Raw genomic sequence first — 21,203 nt, 5'->3', positions numbered from 1 at the left:
GTGTTAAGGTTCACATGTTGTTTACCAAAGGTTTTAAAAGTTCAAAAGAAAATGTATTTATGATAAAAAAAAAAAATATTGGGGTCCATGACCAAACTGCGTTAGACAGAAAGTCTCGTAGAATTGAAACGTGTTCTATTGAGGTTTCATTGTATTTCTATTTGGTATTTACAATAAAAAAATAAATAAATCAATGAGATAATTTATTCAATTGTATTTTTTTTTTTAAATAATTTAACTGATTCTAGGGGGCTAAATTAAATGAACAAATACTACAGGACTCTTGGTATTGTAAGTACAGTGAAGCCCGTTTATCACGATAGAGTTGTAGTCAAGACCACACAAACCGAGACCAAGACATTACGAGACTGGAGCGTATTGAGCCCGAGACAAGACAAAGACTTTTTCAGAGGTCGAGACTGAGACAAGACCAAGAGTATACAGTATATCAAATTATGCTGTTATGTTTGAAACAGTATAATAAAATAAATCTTACATTTAATCAAACTAACCCTATCTCACACGCAGAAGCATTTACAGTAAGTAAAAATAAAATAAAATACACAGTTGCTATAAGCCACAGATTTCCACAATAGAGACATAGCCTGCAAAAAAAAAAGTAAAACGGCTGCAATAAGTGACTGCAACATAGTGGTGGAACGCTGTACTCAGTGGGCCGTATTAAAGAACAGAGTGGGCCGTATCTGCCCTGCAGGCTATACTTTGCCCTCCACTGGGTTCAAGCCAGATTCCCCCTAAATCAACACGAAGGTCGCCTAGTCAATGAAATGAAAGACTCGGGCCTCTGAACACCAAGCTGGGTTTCTTATTAGTGTGCAACGGCTTTATCATCGTGTCACTCTTCATTTCACTTTATCACAGAAGAGATCTGTATCAGGCTGAAATGAAAGTTTGTTTCATCCCACCAAAGTGAAAGAGAATATTTGTCCCATCTCATCTCCAGCCATCCATTTTTATACTGTAGATGAATTGGAGTCTTGCTGACTTATGGCAAGAGGCGGGGCGCACCTTGGACTGGTCGCCAGTCAATGTCAAGGCGCAAATAGTCGCCAGCCAAAGGCAGAGCACATACAGACAAACAATGGACTGTTTGTCAATGGTTTTGGAATGTGGGAGGAAGTCAGAAAGAACCCACACAAGCAAAAGGAGAACATGCAAACTCCACAGGAAGGCAGATTCAAACCCCAAACCTCAAAACAGCGAGGCTGACATGCCAAGCACCGATTCAACGTGTTGCCGCCCTCCCTTGATCTCTGATCAGCTTCAGGTCCCAACCAGGTTCTGTTGACCTCATCAGCAGCACGGCAGCGCGTAGGACAGCACACACACACACGCACATGTGCACACACTTACATTTCGAGTCCTTGACCCTCTTGAGAACGGACTGCAGGCGCTCCAACATGATGAACCAGAATCTTTTTACGTGTGTGTGTTCAGTCTCAGAAAGCAGACAAGCGTTTCAGCTGAGGGGAAACAGCTCGCCAAGGGGGCCGAGCCTGCACTGGTGGGAGGGACTGACACACACATTGTGTGTGTGTGTCTGCGTGCAATAATCTGTGGGGACACGCCCCCCGAAACTAAAACCAAACCACCTGACACTCGCACACTGACACACATTCACCTTTGAGTCCAAATAAAAAATTCAAGGAACAAATGTTAATTTTGTTGTGTTCCAGGGGTGACTTAACGGTATAAATAGTGTGATGCTCATCACTTAAAAATAGCAACTGACAGCGTAACAATCATGATCGCGGCATAACAAGTGGCGATAATGACATAAGTAAGAACAAGATATCAAATTATGATAATGGTGTGTGCGTGTGTGTGTGTGTGTGTGTGTATGTGTAGTGATTTAGTGGAGATAATGAGATTGAAAAAATGGCGTAAAAGGGTCAATAATAGGCTAACAAGCTTGAAAACAAATGGCACTAAAATATGATGACAATATAATCGGTGGCAATATCAAGAAAACAATTTTCAATCATGTGCAAGGCCAGAACATGTTAAGATGTTATATTGATACCTTGACTTGGGACTTGGCCAACATACTGATTTCATTTAATACTTGTACAGTGAAAGTGATGTGATTGGCACCCAGCCCTGTCGCAACTAGCGAAAATCCGTTAATGAAGAAAGCATTAAACTCCACCCGCCAAAAGGGGTTTGCAGTCGAGTATAGATGCCACAAGATGGCAGCACAGCACTTGAAATTGATACATCGTGCTCCCGGCACAATCATGAACCCGTTCACAAACAACTGTATTCACTACTTAAATTATTCATTCATTCATCGTCCAGGCCGCTTAATCTACACAAATAAACTAACCAAAAAAAGGAAAAAGTGACTCACCCCCATTTCTTGATTGGTTGACTTCTTGGGATGAGATAACAAATCCGAAACCTTCGCCAGGCCGCCTCATCAGCTCCACCTCTACCTTCTTCCCCTCCTTGCTGTCCTTGGCGATGGTGCCTCTGATTGGCCCTCCCGCATTCTCCTCCAGCCCTTGTAGGTCACGTGGCTCTAAGGTCAAGGTCACAGGAACGGAGTCCAGGAAGCTGGTGCTCTGGATGAGGCCTGAGGTGGGGGGCCCATTGGGCGTCTGGCTGGGCGGGGTCCCTGGAAAACAAGGGAACACTCTTCAGAGTCGAGCAAATCAATTGGTGAAATCCCTGAATGGCCTTGTCCTTCCTTACTCGAGGTCTTTGAGCCAGAGCCATGTGGGCTATTACCTGCTGCTTGAAGGTGCCCCTCCAGAGGGGCCTCCATCGCCAAGCCGGCCTGGCTGAGTGGCGGCACCCCCCCCAGCAAGGCACGCGAGGACGGGGAAGGCAAATCAGTGGAAGTCGAGGGATGGGACGGGGGGCTTGTCAGACCGTGCGGAGAGGGGAGGGGCTTGTACAAATTAGGCGTGACCACAGATGCAGAGACGGGAGCTGAGGGCAGAAGATAAAAAATTCAATTATGTGTTAGTCATCAGTAATTGTGGTGAGCAGGGTACCTCGTCTGTGCACAAGCAGAACCACGTTCCCCTGTTTTGAGTGATCCTGCAGAACCTTCTGGACCTGAGGAATGGAACATTTTACCATGAGTGACCTTGCCCTCTTTGGACCGCCATGGGTGATAATTGCATGTGATCGATGAATTTATGTCAATAGGGCGTCACTATACAGTACTGCGAGGGTCATCAATGCGGTGGTCGCAGACACCAGATCATGAGTAGCAAAAGAGTGATGGGACATTGTGATTTTCTAGGAATGTTTCACAAGTGACCGTTTGAAAATGTAAGCACTGGAAGAGGGTGACAGAATTTTTTTTTCTCTCCAACAATGGACACTAACGATGGGGTCTCCAAGTAATGGGTTCTTGTGAGCAGCCTGTTTTATGGGACCCTGTTGCATCACTCCTGATTCAAATGCTCATAATCAAGCGTTGCACAGACCTGCTAACAATCCCGATCACTTGAATAAGGTGTGATACAACGGGGTAACAAACAGGCTGCACTTGGGGACCCCTGCTGTAAGGGTTCTGACCTGAGAGAAGTTGAGGTTCTGTGCATCAGCACCGTTGATCTTGACCACAATGTCCCCTGACTGCAGGGAGGGGCATTGCCTGCGGTCCCAGACCCTTCTCACAACGGCCAGCTGACCTCCTGGCCCTCCCGCCGTTATGCTGAAACCCAGACCGGCGCCCTCACAGCGCTCCAAGGCCACTGGCACCAGCTCGCCGGGGGGGAAGTACCCCGTACCTGGCAGAGGTAGCACCAGGCCCGTGTTTCCAAGGAGGTGCTGAGGGGGCACTTGGTGATTGGCCGGGCACCCGTTGAAGCCACAGGTTGGGATCTCCCGGGGCGGCGTGGGGGGTAGGCAGGTCTGCGGCATCGGGGGACGCTGCACAGGGGCACCGGGGGGTGAAGACTCGCACAATTTGGATGAGGACGCGATGGGGATGGTGGATGTGGACAGGTCGCTTTCTGATGACTTGGAGCTTTGACGGTGGAGGAGGGAAGATGTGGACGAGCGTGTGGGGAGGGTGTTGCTGCTGTAGCCAATCACAGAAGATCTGTGCAGATGGAAGGGGCGGGTTAACAGCAGACAGTGGACAGTGTCTAAACTATGACCCCATTGTGCCCCATTGTCTATTATTTGCAGTTTTATTTGGTGGTGTGCCGTGAGATTGTACAAATTAGAGATATATTATAGCTGCCTTGGCTCATTGGTAAAACAACCTCAACGGCTAACAGTGCCAACACATTAGCTCACCTTTGAGTGCCCCCATCGGAGTCACTGTGATTGGTTGACATTCTCTCAGAGTGAGGTGGGGGGTGGGCCACGAGGGGTTCGGAGGAAGTGGGAGTTGGCGGACCCGCCAGTCCATTGGTCAATGGCTCGACGGAATAGGAAGGTGAGGCTTGGCAAAGTCCTGGAAAGACATCAAAACATTGAAGAAGAGAAAAAGACTATGATCATCAAAGGATAGCACTGAACGTCTCTCAAAGATATTTAAGTTCAGGACGAAGAAGTGTGTGAGGCTCTGCTGACCTGACCCGCTGCCGGTGGCATCCTGCATGTGGCTGTATGTGAGCGGTCCACGCTGGCGGTTGTCTGGGGGAGTCTGCGGCTGATGGGATGATTTTACTTACACATAACATGGCGGTAACAGGCGTGACCACGATTAACACGCAAGGATAACGGCGGAATGTGAAGTGTGATAGCGACGTAGCAAGTGACGATAACGTATTACCTCACAATTACCATTTTGAGGTAACATTATGAACAAACAGAAAAAAGGGGTTGTCCCAAATTTTTGCTCATTGTGCTTTTTTCTCTCCTAGGACATGCTCTGGGATTTGTTCTACCTTTGAAAAAAATTCTCTGATCACACCAGCTTGGAGTCCAGCGTCCATAAATTATTGGACATTGATTTCCTTTCTGCACTAAGGTAACAGTCAACATGTGGTAACGAGACCTACGTAACAAATGGTGACGGCGACCTAAAAAGTGGTGCTGATGTTGTGACAGAGCAAGGTTGACTAACTTGACTTATGATTCGCTTAATCCAAGATTGAACTTGGTTGAAGTTTAGTTGGAGTTTGAATTTTGTCTTGGTAATTTGACACTTGCTTGAAACATGAAGACTTGAGATTGACTTATGAGTGTGACAAAGATGGAACGTGCTGATAATAATAACGAGGAAACAACGGTCAGCGGCGAGAGTACCGTGTCCAATGTGTGTTTCGGACAGCCGTCAGGGTTGTAGAGCATGGGGTACCCTCGCCTCAGAACCACGTCCACGCTCTGACCCATGGGAACCGACTTGAGCATCTCCACCACCTCTTTGTGTGAACGGCCTAGCACACAGGCGTCGTTGATGTACACCAGGATGTCAGCTGTGGAATGAACATGTGCATGAAAAAGTTAAATTAATGTCAACCAAAAGCTAAACTTTGGTGCTTTGAGTGTGTAGTACAAGTGTGTATTTACGTGTGTGTGTGGATTAGCGGGTCATGAGAATTAAACATAATCCTCTATTTAAATCCGTCGCTTTAGAACAAGCAAAATCTCTGTCACATGATAGCGAGGATGATTGACACTTCCGTCATGAAGTGGGTGTGGCCTGGAAATACCTTGATGGAGGGTTGGCGGACCTCCGGGTGTGATGCTGTACACCTGCAGAAACTCCCGCGCTCGACTACCTCCGACGATGTTGAAGCCGAATCCTCGCGGTCCCTTGGAGAGACGCGTGTGCACCGAAAAGCCTTGCAGTTGACTCGGCTGATCCGTGAACTCTGGAACTGAGCGCATGCAAGAGCGCCATCAAGCGGGATAGCAAAGGTGATAGGTAACGAGGATAAAAAATGTGTTAACCTCGTCACATGCGTTATGACAAAACAATGAAACAAGTGTGATAATAAAGTCACACATCGCAGCGTACAGGTCGGAAAACACCACCCTCACTCAAAAAGAAAAAATTCAGCCTGAAATGGTTTGTATCATGTACAAGATCTGAAACACACTGTAAGAGAACTGGAAGAGATGTGTGACATAGTTACAGACGTGAATGGGAATCGCAGCACTGACATTTAATCGTAGATTAGTTTTAGTTCAGGATTATGTTCAGGATGTTGTGAGATTATGTTTCTATACTGTGCCTAATGATCATAACATCTGAGTTGTGTTATTTCTATCCCCGACCCAACCGTGAATTCTCCTGTGAGTGCAAAAAAAAAATGGCAGCACGACACATAACGACGTAAACCATGCACGCAACTACTTTACAACTCGGGTGAAACAACAAATTGACTGTGTTAAAGGGGAAGTCAACTCCAAAATTTCCTTTGTAATAATACGTTCTGTGCAGCCCAATTTGAAACACAATGTTCTGAAGAATGTTTTCGTTGTAGAATATGAATTGAACTGTCAAAATCCACTTGTTTTGATCCATCTCGGGGCGGCCATTTTAGTAGCAGGTTTTGAATCCAACCAACCGAAACTCATTTGGTGACGTAAACACAATCAGGAAATTTGGGTGCCTATCCTGACTCTAATTTTAATATATATATTTCACTTGAGTATACGTCGCAGGACCAGTAAAATAAAGTGCAATTAATTTTCCAAAAAACATCACATGACTAGGACCTGACCAAGACTCACGTTCTGTTGAACAGGAAGTGGTGTCTTTGATTTGAGCGCGAAGATCCTGTCTGCTTTTTGACAAGTGACTGATAGACATGGTCATCATTAATATTCTTCATTTTTGTCTTCTCAGTGCATGATGGGATTGTGATATCACTCACTTGGTGTAGAAGGTGTCAGCGACGCTGCCGTACGTCATCTCCCACGTGTCGGCCATTGGAACTCTTCCCCTTCCTGCTCCTCTTCCTCCATTCGCCATTCTTTCTCCACTCCCTGCCAGAGACTCACCCCAGGATTGGCTGGCAGGCAGCTTTGTGGGCGGGGCTCCAGCGGACCCTCCTTGAAGAAAGAAGGTAGATTGAAACACTCGCCGCCATATTATTGACAATCATCCTAAAAGCGCAAGGAGGCTCTACGGAGGTGCTATGATCGAACTGATTCAAAAACTCTTTGTACCTTCAACTAATAACCCAGGCTAAACTTAGCTACTACTCGACATACAGAGTTTGTTTCTCAGTCAAGATGTATCACTTCAATAATACTTTCTTGACACCAGTTAATACTTTCCTGTTAGCCGGAGATTGGGCGTCATCCTTAACATTACAGAAAGAGCACAAAAATATGTGAATAGGTTCGATTTCGAGTACTGTACAATTGTGACACTATCAAGACTCACACAAACTAATAAACTAATTGGAGTAAGCAACACATACACAGACTAACACGCACACACATACCAGACAGACCGCTGTCCTCCTCGCTGTTGTCTTCTTCTACAGTTTTTTCCAGGTTGCTGAGAGATTTGCTCCTGGTCCTGAAGTTCCTCAGCAGGTTTCGATGTTCCTGGTATGTAATAGGTGGACTGTCTGGACTTATATGGACTGGCCGTGGCGTCCCGTAATAGTTGCCTGTTATCAGACGGCAAGTCAGTCCGTTTGGATCAGAAATGTCAAATGGTCAGAAGAGAATCACATTATAGGTGATTGATTTGAACATTTAAGAACTCCTTATGCATGTGCAAAACATCATGGTGGTCTTTATGTAACATGGAGGCAAAGGTAGCACTGGAGTTTTGATTTTGGAGATGTGCGGTAATGAAGGGATATTATGGTATCACCCCACGAAATGAACTGAGCTACTGCTATTCTAGGCTTAGTTTGGTTGTCATGGTAATCTTGTCGCGATGTATTTTGTTATTCGCCTTTTGGTATTTAGGTTTTTTAAAAAATAAATGATCACTGCCATTATTGAAAACAATTAGCTTACTTTAGTACAAACATGGCAGTATTGTTTGTCAGCCCCAACGCTATATATAAGACACATAACGTTACCTTTGAACTTTCCACTTTCAAGCAGTGCTCCCGACTCCTCCAGAGAAAAAAACTCCTCGATGGACACAAAATTGTAGTCCACGCCGCTGATCTCCCCATCACGAGGCTGCCGGGTCGTACCTGCCAAATGGAAATGTGATGTCATCAAATTGCAACATCATCTGTGAGTGAATATGTGTGTGTGTCCACATACAGGGTACAGCGCGCAGATAAAGGTTCTCCCGGATGAGCTGCTGCAGTTGACTGTCCATGGAGGTTGGTGTGAAACATTTACTGAGGTACAGACGGAGGTCTTTACACAGAGACGCGCCTGTGATACAGAGGTACAAACACATATCACAGTTAAAGTCTTAGCGTTTTAGATCCATGTTTCCATCATATACGTGTCCTCCAATCTTTTAAATCTATCAGGCTATCTCTCTTGCAAGTGAGCTAGCAAGCTAGGTAGCTTTTTTGTCAGAAATGTGCTTTGCTGCCGTCTTCTGTGATCTTGTTGGTGGTCTGTCAGTCAATCTGTCCATCTGTCCATCTGTCCCTCCCTCCCTCCCATCCTCCATCCATCCATCCATCCATCCATCCATCCATCCATCCATCCATCCATCCATCCATCCATCCATCCATCCATCCATCCATCCACCCATCCATCCATCCATCCATCCATCCATCCATCCATCCATCCACCCATCCACCCATCCATCCATCCATCCATCCATCCATCCATCCATCCATCCATCCATCCATCCATCCATCCATCCATCCATCCATCCATCCATCCATCCAGGTGTTGCCTTTAGGGACAGTTTCAAATCATACAGTAGTGGTCCCCAAATGGGATCTGGTTGTCATGCAGCACAATCAGCATTAGTCCAGGTCACCTGGTGAAACAGTCTTGATCCTGATGGGGTGAGGACAGGAGTTGAGGACACCTCGGACATCGCCCAATGTCATGCCTAGCACAGGCGTGCCACCAATCTCTAAAATGATGTCACCCACGGTGGCCCCGCCACCGGGCGCCACCGTCACAAATGGAAATTCGCCATAGTCTGCGCCGCCCCCAATGGCCAGCCCCAGCTCTCCGGAGCTTCCGCCCAGGGGCACGAAGCCCTCCTGCACCTGCACAAAGGGGACGGACGGCGGTTAGTTGATGGATGGCCATAATAAAGACAACTGTTTAGCGTCAGTATGTTAGCTTGTTGTGGAGTTTACCTTGGAGCGCCAGTGCAGTTTCTTCACCGTGTTTTTAGACATGGCGGCCGAGCTGAAAACAGGAAGTCAGTAAACATATATGTCATGTCTGGACATGAAGTCTTTCCTGCTACTCTTTTCTTTTTGGCTTGTCATTTTGCAACTTTCATTTCCATTTCTATTTCTCTTAACACCAGCTGCCCTCATGTCTTGCCTCACAAATTGTATCAATCTTTTCTTACGTCTTGCTTTCCCGGCAATTCCATCCTCATCACCCTTCAACCAATACTCACGCTTTCCCCTCTGGATGTGTCCAACCCCCAAAAAAATCAGTCTGCCCTCACCACTGTCTTATAAAGTTTCCCCTCCATCCGAGCAGTGATGCTAAAATATTTACCTTTATAAATAAGTCAGGGTTTGCCTTTAAACCTTCTATCAGAAACTTCTCAAGGTTTAGAAACTTTTTTTGGGACTACAGCCTTCTCAGAGGATTAGTATCTCATCAGAGAGAATCCAGTCAGTTTTCAAAAGAAAATATTTTACAGCCTTGTCTAATAAATATCCGGATTGGTCCAAGGTGACCCGAGGCCGGGTACCAGTCTGCGAACCGGTCTCTACCTTGACTTGGGACTAGAATCCTTTTCTTGGACTAGAGCCCTCTCTCGTTGGTTAAGTGTTTACCTGATTAATACGTAATATCATACAAAAGGTGACATGTTTTTGGTTATGTCTTTATCAAATATCTTAAATATATACATTAACTTTGTGCACTTTGTAGGTTGTTGCTTGGGCTTCAGTCCATTTGCTTGAATTAGTTTCGATTAGTTTGTCTATGGTGTGGACAATCTTGCCTTTCATCCATGCTAACACACACACACAAACACATTGACTGGACTCTTTCAGTCACGCATTTGCTAAGCCGCTAACATGCTAACTCAGCACCCATCCACAGACAAATAACACAAACGCATCCGAGGAGAAGTATCGTTTCCCGTGTGTGTTACCTGTTCAACGTTGTGTTGTACTCAGTTCTTCGTGTCGTCACTTCGTGTTTGTTTATGTGTGTTAATGTGTGTGTGTGTGTCTTTACAACTGTGGTTGTCACTCACTCCTCCCTCTTTGATAGGGGTGGTCAAAGGTCGTATTTCAGTGTTTAAGGTGTAATGAAAGGAATGTGTGTGTGCGTGTGTGTGTGCGTGTGTTGTATACAGCAAACTTTATGTGCTATATGTTTATGATTCTAATTGCTGTTGCTATCAAGAACCATTAAAAACCATACTGTTGAATCGACCGACCTAACCCTAACCTACCTACCTACACACAGTGTTCCCCCCACAACTGAACAATGATTGTTCTAAATGTCCTTAAATGTTTTGTGAAATGTCTTGTCTACGCTAGTCAAACTAACCTGTTATCCACCACAGTGGCTAGTTAGTAAGAAGGCTGCCCAACAGCATAAAGCTATTTTTCCACTGTGCGTTAATGGTTTACTCATTTCTATGATGTCATTTTCCACAGAATGACGTCACCTTAGCGCCTGAACCGTTAGGAGGAAGATGACTGGGTCATGTCTGTTTTTTTAAGCATCAACCGTCCAATATTCAACAACAACAATAATAATGTAAGTGACACGCTGCGTCACAAGTCATCAAGCGCTCACAAAAGAAGCATGCGCGCACGCACGCACACAGCGAATAGTGGTGGCTGCCGAGGACAGACGCGCACACTCACAACCTGCAATAGTGAGCCCGCCCCCTTTGCGCGTGCCCGCCTAGCCTAACAATGTGCTGACAGCGTCATTTTGACCTGCAACTCGCTTGCGCGCTCACGTGCACGACCCCATACACATAACGGGTTGTTTTACATGGGTCAAATCGTTCTCACGCACACGCAAACACAGAGAACCGTGCGCGTTTACCGTCATGCTCGTCCAGCGTGTGGCCGCGTGGCGGTGAAGATTTCCCGGCTTGAAGCCGCTTGATGTCTTGCAAAAGGCTGCTGCAAGGTGCACACGCGCGTGCGTGCCGTGGTGATTTTGGGGAGGGGGGGGCTGGCTTAGGAAGGCGCGCGCCCGACGGTCACTGCAGGTGAGGATGCAAAGCAGCGAGTGAAACGCTCGCGTGTGCGTGTGTTCGCCACAGCATCATCTCTCTCGCTCTCTCTCTCGCTCTCTCGCTCTCTCTCTCTCTCACTCTCGTGGGCGTGCGCAAACATAGAAAGCGTGCAGGAGCGTGGAGGGTTGGGAGGGGGTGTGGCAGCAGGAAACTAAGAAAGCATGAAGGGAAAGTAGGAAGTGTGTGTGCGTGTGTGTTCGACACTAGTAAAGCTCACGCCCTCTAATGTAATGGTCACCGATCCGTCCATCGTCAGCCCCCCCCCCCCCCCCCCCAAAAGTCATAGTCAGATGCGAAACTTCATTTGATTAAAATGGTGGAGTATCTGAAAGAGCTTTACAAAGAAATTATTTAGTTGTTTTATTTTCAACGTTAAAACGCAAAAATATTTTAATTTTAAGATTACCACCACTGTTGTCCTTGAGCAGGTTTGTGTTACCAAAATGGGGAATACACATTTACAAAAACTAATACTGGCAGTATTTGGATCAATACCTTGATTTATTGTAACACATCCAATATGCGTCCCAATTAGTGGACTCAAAAACCATTCTCCTATACTCTGCACACTTGCACACCCACTGTCAACTCACTTTCACAATGCAATTTCCCACTCACTCAGTAATCCTCGATTCAGCAGGATCTAGATAAGTTAAAACAATTCACACGCACGCGCGCATACTGTACCCCGAAATTGACCCGAGACCAATACATTGTATTTTATGTATTAAATCTATTATATAAGTAATGCTTCCGTTACAGCGTGTTTACTGTTGAAACATTTGCTAGGTCCACATCTCGGTCTCCTCACCATCTGTTCACCTCACACATGCACACGTACACGCACGCAGGCTGCAATTGCTCTTATGTGCGGCAGGAGGAAGCAGAGGACTATTAATTGTGTCAGACCAATTCGTGCATCAAATTTTAAATTATGTAGAGAAAATAAAAGGTACTAATGTCCCCGGGTTGTAGTAAATAATTTCATTTTATTTGTGGAATTACTTAAACATAGAAAATTTGGCTTCCAAATCTGGTTGAACTCACATAGTACTCTAATAATCACTGGCCTTACTTAAAAATAGAAAGAAAATGACATTTATTGACGATTTTATGAAGGTGCTAGGTAATCTCTCTAACATTTTACATTTCATATTCAAGCATTCTTTATTAATGTCTTTATTTGCTTGATATTGTGTACATTTGTGAAATATACTGCATACATTTCGTACAATTCTGCTATTGTGGTCTTGCGACATGAGAAATGATGAACACAAGTTGCTTGACATACAGGAAAAGAGGCAAATCTGGGATTATCTGGTTACACAAAGCACTATCATACAAACACAGACGCAACCACAGACATGCACACACACAAAACAAAGGAATGTGTAATGAAGGACAAAGGTAATGAGGAGAGGACAGGAGCAGACGTGAGGGTGAGCATTGGTTCATCCTCAATTTCACATCAAGTGTGTTCAAATCCTGTCGGCTCTACTGTGACATTATTAGGCTACATTGAAAATAGCTTGCTGGCAGCTGTTTATTACAATCACATTGCCGTCATATTCATGTCAGCTGTGATTGTGTTTAAAAGTCAGGCGTGATTGTGTTTATGTAAGTTGGAATTGGTTTATATGTCATGTATGATTATTTTTACAGGTTAGGTGTTCATTGGTGTGATTGTTATGGCATGTCAGGTACCACTGAGTCAATGCCAGGTGTCATAGTGTTCACGTCAAGTAGTGTTCAAGTCGTGTGTAATTGTGGACGTGTAATGGGGAGGTGTGGTGTGATTATTAATGCAAGGTACGATTGTCGTTATGTTGAGTGTCATTGTGTTTACGTGACAAGTGTGATTGTGTTCATGTTAAGTGTCCTTGTGTTTATGTCAGGTGTGATTGTGTTTACATGTCAGGTATAATCTTTGCTTTTTTGGGGGTCATATTTCTATTCTTGCTGTGCCTTTAATTTATTTGCAGCTCTCCTCCCCTTTAACACACTGAGCCCTTTTCCTATTTAATCCCCAATTGGGGCGGGGGGAGGAGGGAAGAGGAAGAGAGAGAGGGAGGGATGGAGAGAAATGAGCAAGAGAGGAGGAGGAGGAGAGATGAAGAGATTCAGATTAGTGAAGCCAAGCTGAATTTCTCTTCTGCCAGCTACTCGTTCTCGTCACATCACTCGGCTTCGTAACAGAAAATAAAAAAATAAAAAACCCGAACACATCAGATGAAATCGTGAGTGACGAGCAACTGGGGCATCTCGACCAAGCGGACCGGTCCAGTATGCAAAGTTTTGTTTGTTTGTTTTGTGAGGAGCCATGAAGGGACCAACATGAATGCCTGAAGTGGAGCCTGAAGTGGACCACCAGAAGACATGCAGCACAACCACAAAAGTAAGTTTATCCGTCCATCCGTCCGTCCATTCGACCGATCGACTGTCCGACCGCCCGTCTGTCTGTCCATCCATCCGTCCATCCATCCATCCATCCATACTTTTCTGCTGGTAACGTCTGGCAGAGTTCACTGTCAGAAGGTATTTCAATTCCCAACTCCGGCAGAACTTCAACAGAGGAAATAGAGTGGACCATGTTTTGTGCCTCCAATGGTGAGGCAGTTGACTGGAGCTGTGTCCTGCAACAGTGTGTCATCACACTAGCATCAGGGAGTCAGGGACAATGACTCTGGATTTTCAGACATAGTTGGTGGTCTTCCTTTCAAAAAGGATGACAGGGGAGGTGCTCCTGCCTTCCTGTTTGCATTTTCTCCCCATGCCTGCTTGGGTTTCCTTTGGGCACACTGTTTTCCTCCCACATTCCGAAAACCTGCATGGCCGACCGATTGGCCGCTCCAAATTGTCCGTAGGTGTGAGCGCGAATAATTGTTTGTGTGTGCCTTGTGATTGGCTGGCAACCAGTTCAGGGTGTCCCCGCCTAGTGCCCAAAGACTGCTGGGATAGGCCCCAGCGCGCCCGCAAACCTAATGAGGATAAATGAATGAATGTAACGTCAGTATTCATTTTAGCTGCAACATTACCATCATTACTAATACCAGCATTACGGTCCAGTAATCCAGCCATTTTATTTGTTTACACTGCACTTTTTTCGAAGATGACCAAGCTCATGATGTCAATGCTAATGTCAGCATCTTGCTCGTTTACGTCGTCTTACTTGCCAATGTCATTTATGTCCTTGATATCCCCACATGAACATTGACCTCCACATACCTCAGTGAATATGCTTTAATCCTTCCATCCTGCAAGGATCAGACTTCCTGCTAGCGGAATTAAGATGGCGTCCGCCAGCGTCCTGATAGCGTTGTCATGGAAATGAGCGCTAAATCGTCGGTTGCCATGGCGGTGAAGCTAATCCCTCCATCCTTTTGTTCCAGTGCCTTGTATTTGACTCAACTTACTGAAATCCTGTGAGCATAGTGGTAGTGTTTGGCCATGTCATGTCAGTCCGCTACATTAATTGACATGTATTCCAGTGGCTTGGTGGTGAACTGCTGCATCTACAAGTGGTAATGGAATGGAGCGCTTGCTTTATGTGTGGGGACGATATGGTTCAATTAGTTTGTAATTTGTGCAAGGTAAGCAGAGCTGCATTTTTTGACGATGAAAGCTTTGCTTTCTTACAATATCAGCCGCTTCTTTGATTGGCAAGGCCAGTCCAGGATGTTACCCACCTCTCACTCCAAGTCAGCTAGGATAGGCTCCATCTCACCCACGACCCTAGTGAGAACAAGCGCAATAGACAATGGATGGCAGAGACACATTATGCCTTTGTGAAGAAAATGAAAAGTGCAATGATGTTGACTAAATGACCTAATGACCTTCCCAGCTGGACCAGGCCGGAGGGCATACACATACTCACACAGACACACGCACGCACGCACACACGCACACACGCACACACACGCAGAGAACAGAACAGCAGGAAGTAGCAGAAAAGCAGGAAGTTAACAAGGCGTATGAGGATTGTGTGCGAGTGATGCTCAGCTACACAGACACATACACACACTCTCATACACAAACACACACACACATACGCAAATGCACAGTTGGTGTTCCGACAGCACAACCCAATCCCGCTGAAGTGGGCCTCGACTCAGCTGAAGGACTTCCTCCAAAAGTCTTACAGCCATTGAGGTCACACGAGTACACACACACACGCACTTGTACATGCATGCATGCATGCACGCTCGCTACTGTCAGGATGATCTTGGTTGTCTCGGGATAATTCGGGCATAATTAGGCGGATTCTCATGGGGCAATGCAGGGGCTCTGTGTGTTTCCGTGTGTGTGTGGTGGGGGGGTGTATCAGTGTGTACAGCTCCACCAGCTACACACGCGCACACACACAAATGCATACACAACACACACGCACACTCACACAACAAAACAACGTGAGCAACAGTCATGTGACCTGCACTGTCCTAACCTCGTCTCCTCAGCAGCCCGAGGACAAAATAATCATGTTAAGTTAGTGCAGCAGAAGCAGCAGCGCCCCCTGCAGGCTCGCTTCACTCTTTACCCACTCATTTGTTTGCTTCCTTTCCGTGACTATTATTCACCCATTATTATTCATCCTTCACATGATTATTCATCAATTCAACAGTGGTGGGGAGTAATTAAAGTACAAACACTGCTTTGGTGTACTTAATCGACTTTTCAGATCCGTACTTCTCTTTTCAGAGGCCTGGTTATTTGCACTTTCTTTATTTGAAAAGATAGCCTTTATCTGTACTGTCCATTTACTTTTTACTTACTTTTTTCAATCACCGTGACAATACGAAACAAAAATAGCTTATGGCCTCAGTTAAGGGAATTGTTGGTTTTAAAAGTTAAACAAAATATTAGTCCTATTTTCATCTTCTCAGTGCGCTCACTATGTACTAAATTATTAAAAGAGGAAAACTTTTTTGGTTTCGCCAAGTTTTCAAAACAAATATTGCATATGACTGACTAATTTTTTTTAGATATATATTTTTTTATTTTAGTACTAATACTTTGAGATTGTACTCTTTACTTTAGTAAAGCTGTTGAATTAGTACTTCTAGAGTCCTTTTATACAAGTATCTGTACCGGTACTTCAATTTAATTACAGTGTGTACTGAGCTCTGCAATGGAGTCATGCTAGCATGTTAGCGCATGGAGGCGCTTGCAGTAGTTGGTATTAGCACGCCATTTTGTCCAACAGTGTCAGTGAAATCTGTACGCCATGACCGCCGTGTGTGTGTGTTAAAGACTTATAAGCTTTGTGTCACAGCTGGACACAGCAAGGCATTGTGGGAAACAGGAAATCTAGGAAAATGACAATGCGAAGGTCGAGCGAGACGGCAAAAATCTCACTGAGATGTTCATAGTGTGTGTGTATGTTAGCGTGTTCGTGTGTATGTATGTGTGTGTCCATGGTCCTCAGGTAATAACTAGCAAACGCATAACGGCCCATATCGCACATACACGCACATACACAGATCTAGGTCACAGCTGTTCACTACAATGTTAGTGTGTTTACATCACCTTCATCTTCTCTATCATCATCATCATCATTCTTTTCAAATTTTCTGTCTGCTTATCTTCATTCTGGTCATGGGTGAGCTGAAGCCTATGCCAGCTGATTTATGGAAAGAGGCTCGGTACATCCTGGACTGGCCCCCAGCTAATTGTAGGGTCACATTCGCATGTATAGAAAACTGAGAAACTTCAATGAACTAAACATGCATGTTCTTGGAATGTGGGAGGAAGCTGGGATACCTGGAGAAGACTCACATGAGCACAGGGAGAAAGAACATGCAAAACAAACTGGAAGAGAGCCATGACCAAAGCAGATGCGCTACCTAACCACCAGGGTCATCATTTCAGAAGGGCAGATCGGAAAAACGCATTAAAACATGTTCAAACGGAATTGAGAGAAAACCGGTGAAAGGATGGGGAGAACATGTACTCTTATTTCAAGCGGCCTCATAACTGAGGGAAGTGCTACTGTGCTACCCCATGCTGATGAAGAAGATGATGATGAAATTAGATTATTTCTTTCTAATAACATTCTTAAATCCTCATGTCCATTTTCAGGCGCAGCACGTAACGGCTACGCCAACGCTGTGGATGGTGAAGATGGTGGCGGCGAGGGTGAGGAAGGTGGGGAGGAGGATGGAGGAGAAGGAGGAGGCGGAGGTGGGGGAGAGGAGAGAGACAGCGGGGACTGGGACGAGGAGCTGGAAGGGGACGACCAGGGAGTGAGAATGACTCGGACAGATACCCTCCACTCGACCACCAGTTCCACCGGAACGCAACGTAGGAGAGGACAACATGCAAAGAAACAGGTGAGCCAACATGTTAAGAAAGTTTTGCCAAATTTGACCCACAGTGTAATTATATTTGGCCCGCGAGGACAAATTGTGCATCAACTTTGTGTCAATACTACAATTGCAGATGGTCTTCACATTTAAAAAATAGAGATGTTGGTAGTTTCTTTTTATTACCATTCATTTAAAAAATAAATTGAACCGTTTTTAATGGACTCTGAGTTCAAAACTAGCGACAATACTGAGAAACCACATGGTTGTAAGGTGATGATGTCACTTTTTGTCCAGGTCCAGGGAACCAATCAGGTCCAGCGAGCTCCCCGAGCGCTGTACTGCCTGAAGCTCAACAACCCAATCAGACGTGCTGCGCTGTCTATTGTTGAGTGGAAGTATCTTTTCTTATTTTAGTTAGCTAATTATTATCATGCTAATGACATTACTTACTGGTACCACTGTTCAACCGGGGTTAGGGTTAGAGCTAGGGTTGGGGTTAGGGCTGGGGTTAGGGTTGGGGCTTGGGTTAGGGTTGGGGTCAGGGCTAGGTTTAGGCTTAGGGTTAGGGTTGGGGCTAGGGTTAGAGCTAGGGTTAGGGTTGGGGGTTAGGGTTAAAGACCTTGTTTTTTTTGTTTTTGTTTTTTTATAAATTGTGAACATTTGTCCCTAGTTCAGCTTCCTTAGTGTCCCACAGGCCTTTTGACATCTTCATTCTGTTAGCCATCTTTGCTAATTGTGTGGCACTGGGTGTGTCCAAACCGTTTCCTGAGGATGACTCCAACTCCACCAACCATGACCTGGTGAGCTGATGTATAGTACCACTATCTCCCTGCATGAAGTTAATCTGTAAAATTATAAAATGCTTGGAAGATAAGACACTTAGATACAAAGTGAGGACATTTCAACACCTTGAGGACAATTGACATCATCGGTACATGTGTTTTTTTTCTAGGAACAAGTGGAGTATGTCTTCCTCATCATCTTCACAGTGGAAACCTTCCTGAAGATCTTGGCTTACGGTTTGGTCATGCACCCAAGTTCTTACATCCGCAATGGCTGGAATCTTCTGGACTTTGTTATTGTCATCGTCGGGTAAGTTAAGCCTAGCTTTATCACATTATTATGATATAGTTTATTAGTTACGATATAGCTATAGTTTATGATGAAGTTTAAATAGTACTTTTTATGTTGTTAATTATGCAGAGAGACGTTGTATCTTGTTTATGTCTTAAATTAACATAATATCTTAACTATTAGGTGAATGAATAGTAGTTGCACTCCAGCAGTTATTCTTGTGTTAACATGTCATGTTATTGTTTAGCTGTCACATTATTGTTAATGCTGTGTACTTTTTGCATTATTTTACTTATTTATTTTATTTGTTGGTGTTGTTTTTGTTGTGACATTGTTGTTACATTAGTTTTCTTAGTTTATTATTATTCATAAATTATAATCTTAGCTAGCGGGTGAGTGGATTGAGTGTCAGCGGTTGCAGTGCAGCGGCGCGGCGCTAAAGTGTTTGAGAGTCGAGGCAAACGTGAGCTGACGTCCTCGTTTGTCGGGCGTCCCGAGTGGGCGCCTTGGGCGCTGCCACATTTGGTGTGATTCAGCGCCGTTGTTGAGAGCGTGTGTAACGCTTGGCTCGTCACGGCGAGCCGGCGGAGCCTCTCGCTGGTGCTCGCAACGTTTGGCCACCGTTGCCCTCGCTGAACGTCCTCGGGGTCGTGATGAAGGCTGTCGTCATGGTGGCCGGAGGCCAAAAGCCCTCCATCGACTCATTTATAGTTAGGTTGCCCCGCTTTCTGTCGATGACTCCTCAGCAAATCACTGCGCTCCTCCTGCCTAAAGACCGCCATTGTGCTGCATTTGCGTCTTCTTTAGGATAACAAGTCTATTTTATGACTTTCCATGTTGTTTCGGCCACAGTTTAAAACTAGGTTACAAGACAAGAGCAACTCAGAAAGCAGTTCCATTTGAAATGACAATGGATTTTTCCACAATCGTTCATTGGATAATTGTTGTTACATGATTGATCCACATTTGAATGATATTGAAACTTCACACTTTTAATTTCTTACTTGTCACTTTTACATTGTGTTTATGATCTAATTGTTACATTGTTGTTTTATTGGTATATATCAAACTGATTTTCTATCATGCCCATGTGTTAAGCTGTCACAATCATTTAGAATGAGTTGGACTTGTCCTCAGCTTGTTAAATATGAGCTTCAGGGTCCACTTCAGTTCTGTCCAGGTTAATTGAATGTGATCTATCCAAGTCCAAATGTAGCGTGGACCATCCTTCACGCCACTGGAATCTTGTTTTCACACAGTGTTGGGCAATTGCGGGTCTGGTTGTTGTGGTCTAATGATGTCACTTCCTGTCCCCGCAACAGGTTGTTCAGTGTCGTCTTGGAGACCATGACCCACAAGTCAGGGGAGCAGGCGAGTACGCACCACATGCCAGGCAAACCTGGAGGTCTGGATGTCAAAGCGCTGCGCGCCTTTCGGGTCTTGCGGCCCCTCAGGCTGGTTTCCGGTGTTCCGAGTAAGTGTGCAACGCTGGGGCTTGTGTCGGCAATATCCTTGGACCGCCGCTGATGCGCGTGTGTGACAGGTCTGCAGATTGTGCTGAACTCTATCATGAAGGCGATGGTTCCGCTGCTCCACATCGCTCTGCTGGTCCTATTCGTCATCATCATCTATGCCATCATCGGCCTGGAGCTCTTCATCGGACGCATGCACAGAACTTGCTACTACATAGAAAGTGGTGTGCAGCACTTATATTTTAATCCTAATGTTCATTAAAAATGATTCATGACTGAAATGACCCCCTCCTGAGGACCGCAGCTCGTAATGTCTTACTGTCCCCGCAGACACCTACGTGGAGGACGACCCTGTGCCGTGCGCCTTCGCGGGTCACGGCCGCCAGTGCGCGGTGAACGGCACTGAGTGTCGCGGCCGTTGGGACGGGCCCAATGGCGGCATCACCAATTTCGACAACTTCTTCTTCGCCATGTTGACGGTGTTCCAGTGCATCACCATGGAAGGCTGGACCGACGTCCTCTACTGGGTCAGACCCAATCAACCAATACGCTCTACGAGGGGCCATCAGGGGCAGGTCAAGATTACCTCTCATGACCACACTGCTCATGTGCGCAGATGAACGACGCTATCGGTTTTGAGCTCCCGTGGGTCTATTTCGTCAGTCTGGTCATCTTTGGTTCCTTCTTCGTTCTCAACCTGGTTCTTGGTGTCCTCAGTGGGTCAGTAAACTTCTGAAAGAGCTCAAACTTAATACATCCCTCTTACACTATTATGAGTAAGAGCCTTTTACCTGCCAATGTCATGCGTGGTCCGCAGCGAGTATTGTCAAACCTTGAGTGTTGTGGTGTCCACATCGCAGAGAGTTCAGCAAAGAGAGGGAGAAGGCGAAGGCTCGTGGCGATTTCCAGAAGCTCCGCGAGAAGCAGCAGATGGAGGAGGACCTGTGTGGATACATGGATTGGATCACTCAGGCTGAGGACATGGACGAGCTGGATGAGGCTGGAAACTCCCGTGAGTGTGTGTTTGTGTGTGTGTGTGTGTTTGCATATGAGGTAATAATACGTGTATTT

At 45.5% G+C, this 21,203-nt stretch overlaps 2 protein-coding genes across 8 annotated transcripts in view; one reads left to right on the top strand and one right to left on the bottom strand.

Annotated features, from left to right (window-relative positions):
• Positions 1–11,316, bottom strand: part of magixa (MAGI family member, X-linked a) — a 16,893-nt gene extending 5,577 nt beyond the window's left edge. The window contains exons 1-16 of one of the 4 annotated variants that reach the window (XM_037240807.1): positions 11,089–11,316; positions 9,192–9,243; positions 8,861–9,098; positions 8,179–8,295; positions 7,986–8,105; positions 7,392–7,562; positions 6,816–6,993; positions 6,673–6,740; positions 5,646–5,813; positions 5,239–5,408; positions 4,561–4,639; positions 4,282–4,441; positions 3,553–4,081; positions 3,021–3,084; positions 2,752–2,955; positions 2,372–2,638 (exon numbers count right to left, since the gene is read on the bottom strand). In XM_037240807.1, the coding sequence (XP_037096702.1) occupies positions 2,372–2,638; positions 2,752–2,955; positions 3,021–3,084; positions 3,553–4,081; positions 4,282–4,441; positions 4,561–4,639; positions 5,239–5,408; positions 5,646–5,813; positions 6,673–6,740; positions 6,816–6,993; positions 7,392–7,562; positions 7,986–8,105; positions 8,179–8,295; positions 8,861–9,098; positions 9,192–9,233 (2,575 nt within the window). In that variant the 5' untranslated portion in view covers positions 9,234–9,243; positions 11,089–11,316. Of the gene's footprint in view, positions 1–2,371; positions 2,639–2,751; positions 2,956–3,020; positions 3,085–3,552; positions 4,082–4,281; positions 4,442–4,560; positions 4,640–5,238; positions 5,409–5,645; positions 5,814–6,672; positions 6,741–6,815; positions 6,994–7,391; positions 7,563–7,985; positions 8,106–8,178; positions 8,296–8,860; positions 9,099–9,191; positions 9,244–10,174; positions 10,614–11,088 lie in introns of those variants that run through there. The other 3 variants (XM_037240780.1, XM_037240798.1, XM_037240789.1) reach the window with 3 other exon arrangements.
• The window catches only part of cacna1fb (calcium channel, voltage-dependent, L type, alpha 1F subunit), a 25,496-nt gene continuing 12,471 nt past the window's right edge, over positions 8,179–21,203 (top strand). Inside the window, exons 1-12 of one of the 4 annotated variants that reach the window (XM_037240751.1) lie at positions 8,179–8,308; positions 10,689–10,791; positions 13,600–13,679; positions 17,360–17,610; positions 17,881–17,981; positions 18,281–18,386; positions 18,539–18,678; positions 19,983–20,134; positions 20,204–20,356; positions 20,463–20,659; positions 20,749–20,852; positions 20,993–21,144. In XM_037240751.1, coding sequence (XP_037096646.1) covers positions 13,661–13,679; positions 17,360–17,610; positions 17,881–17,981; positions 18,281–18,386; positions 18,539–18,678; positions 19,983–20,134; positions 20,204–20,356; positions 20,463–20,659; positions 20,749–20,852; positions 20,993–21,144 — 1,375 coding nt within the window. In that variant the 5' untranslated portion in view covers positions 8,179–8,308; positions 10,689–10,791; positions 13,600–13,660. Of the gene's footprint in view, positions 8,309–10,688; positions 10,792–12,686; positions 12,724–13,350; positions 13,680–17,359; positions 17,611–17,880; positions 17,982–18,280; positions 18,387–18,538; positions 18,679–19,982; positions 20,135–20,203; positions 20,357–20,462; positions 20,660–20,748; positions 20,853–20,992; positions 21,145–21,203 lie in introns of those variants that run through there. The other 3 variants (XM_037240760.1, XM_037240742.1, XM_037240767.1) reach the window with 3 other exon arrangements.

This window comes from Syngnathus acus, chromosome 2 (genome assembly GCF_901709675.1).
Source record: "Syngnathus acus chromosome 2, fSynAcu1.2, whole genome shotgun sequence".
Lineage (NCBI taxonomy): Eukaryota > Metazoa > Chordata > Actinopteri > Syngnathiformes > Syngnathidae > Syngnathus > Syngnathus acus.
This window is presented reverse-complemented; position numbering and strand designations above follow the sequence as displayed.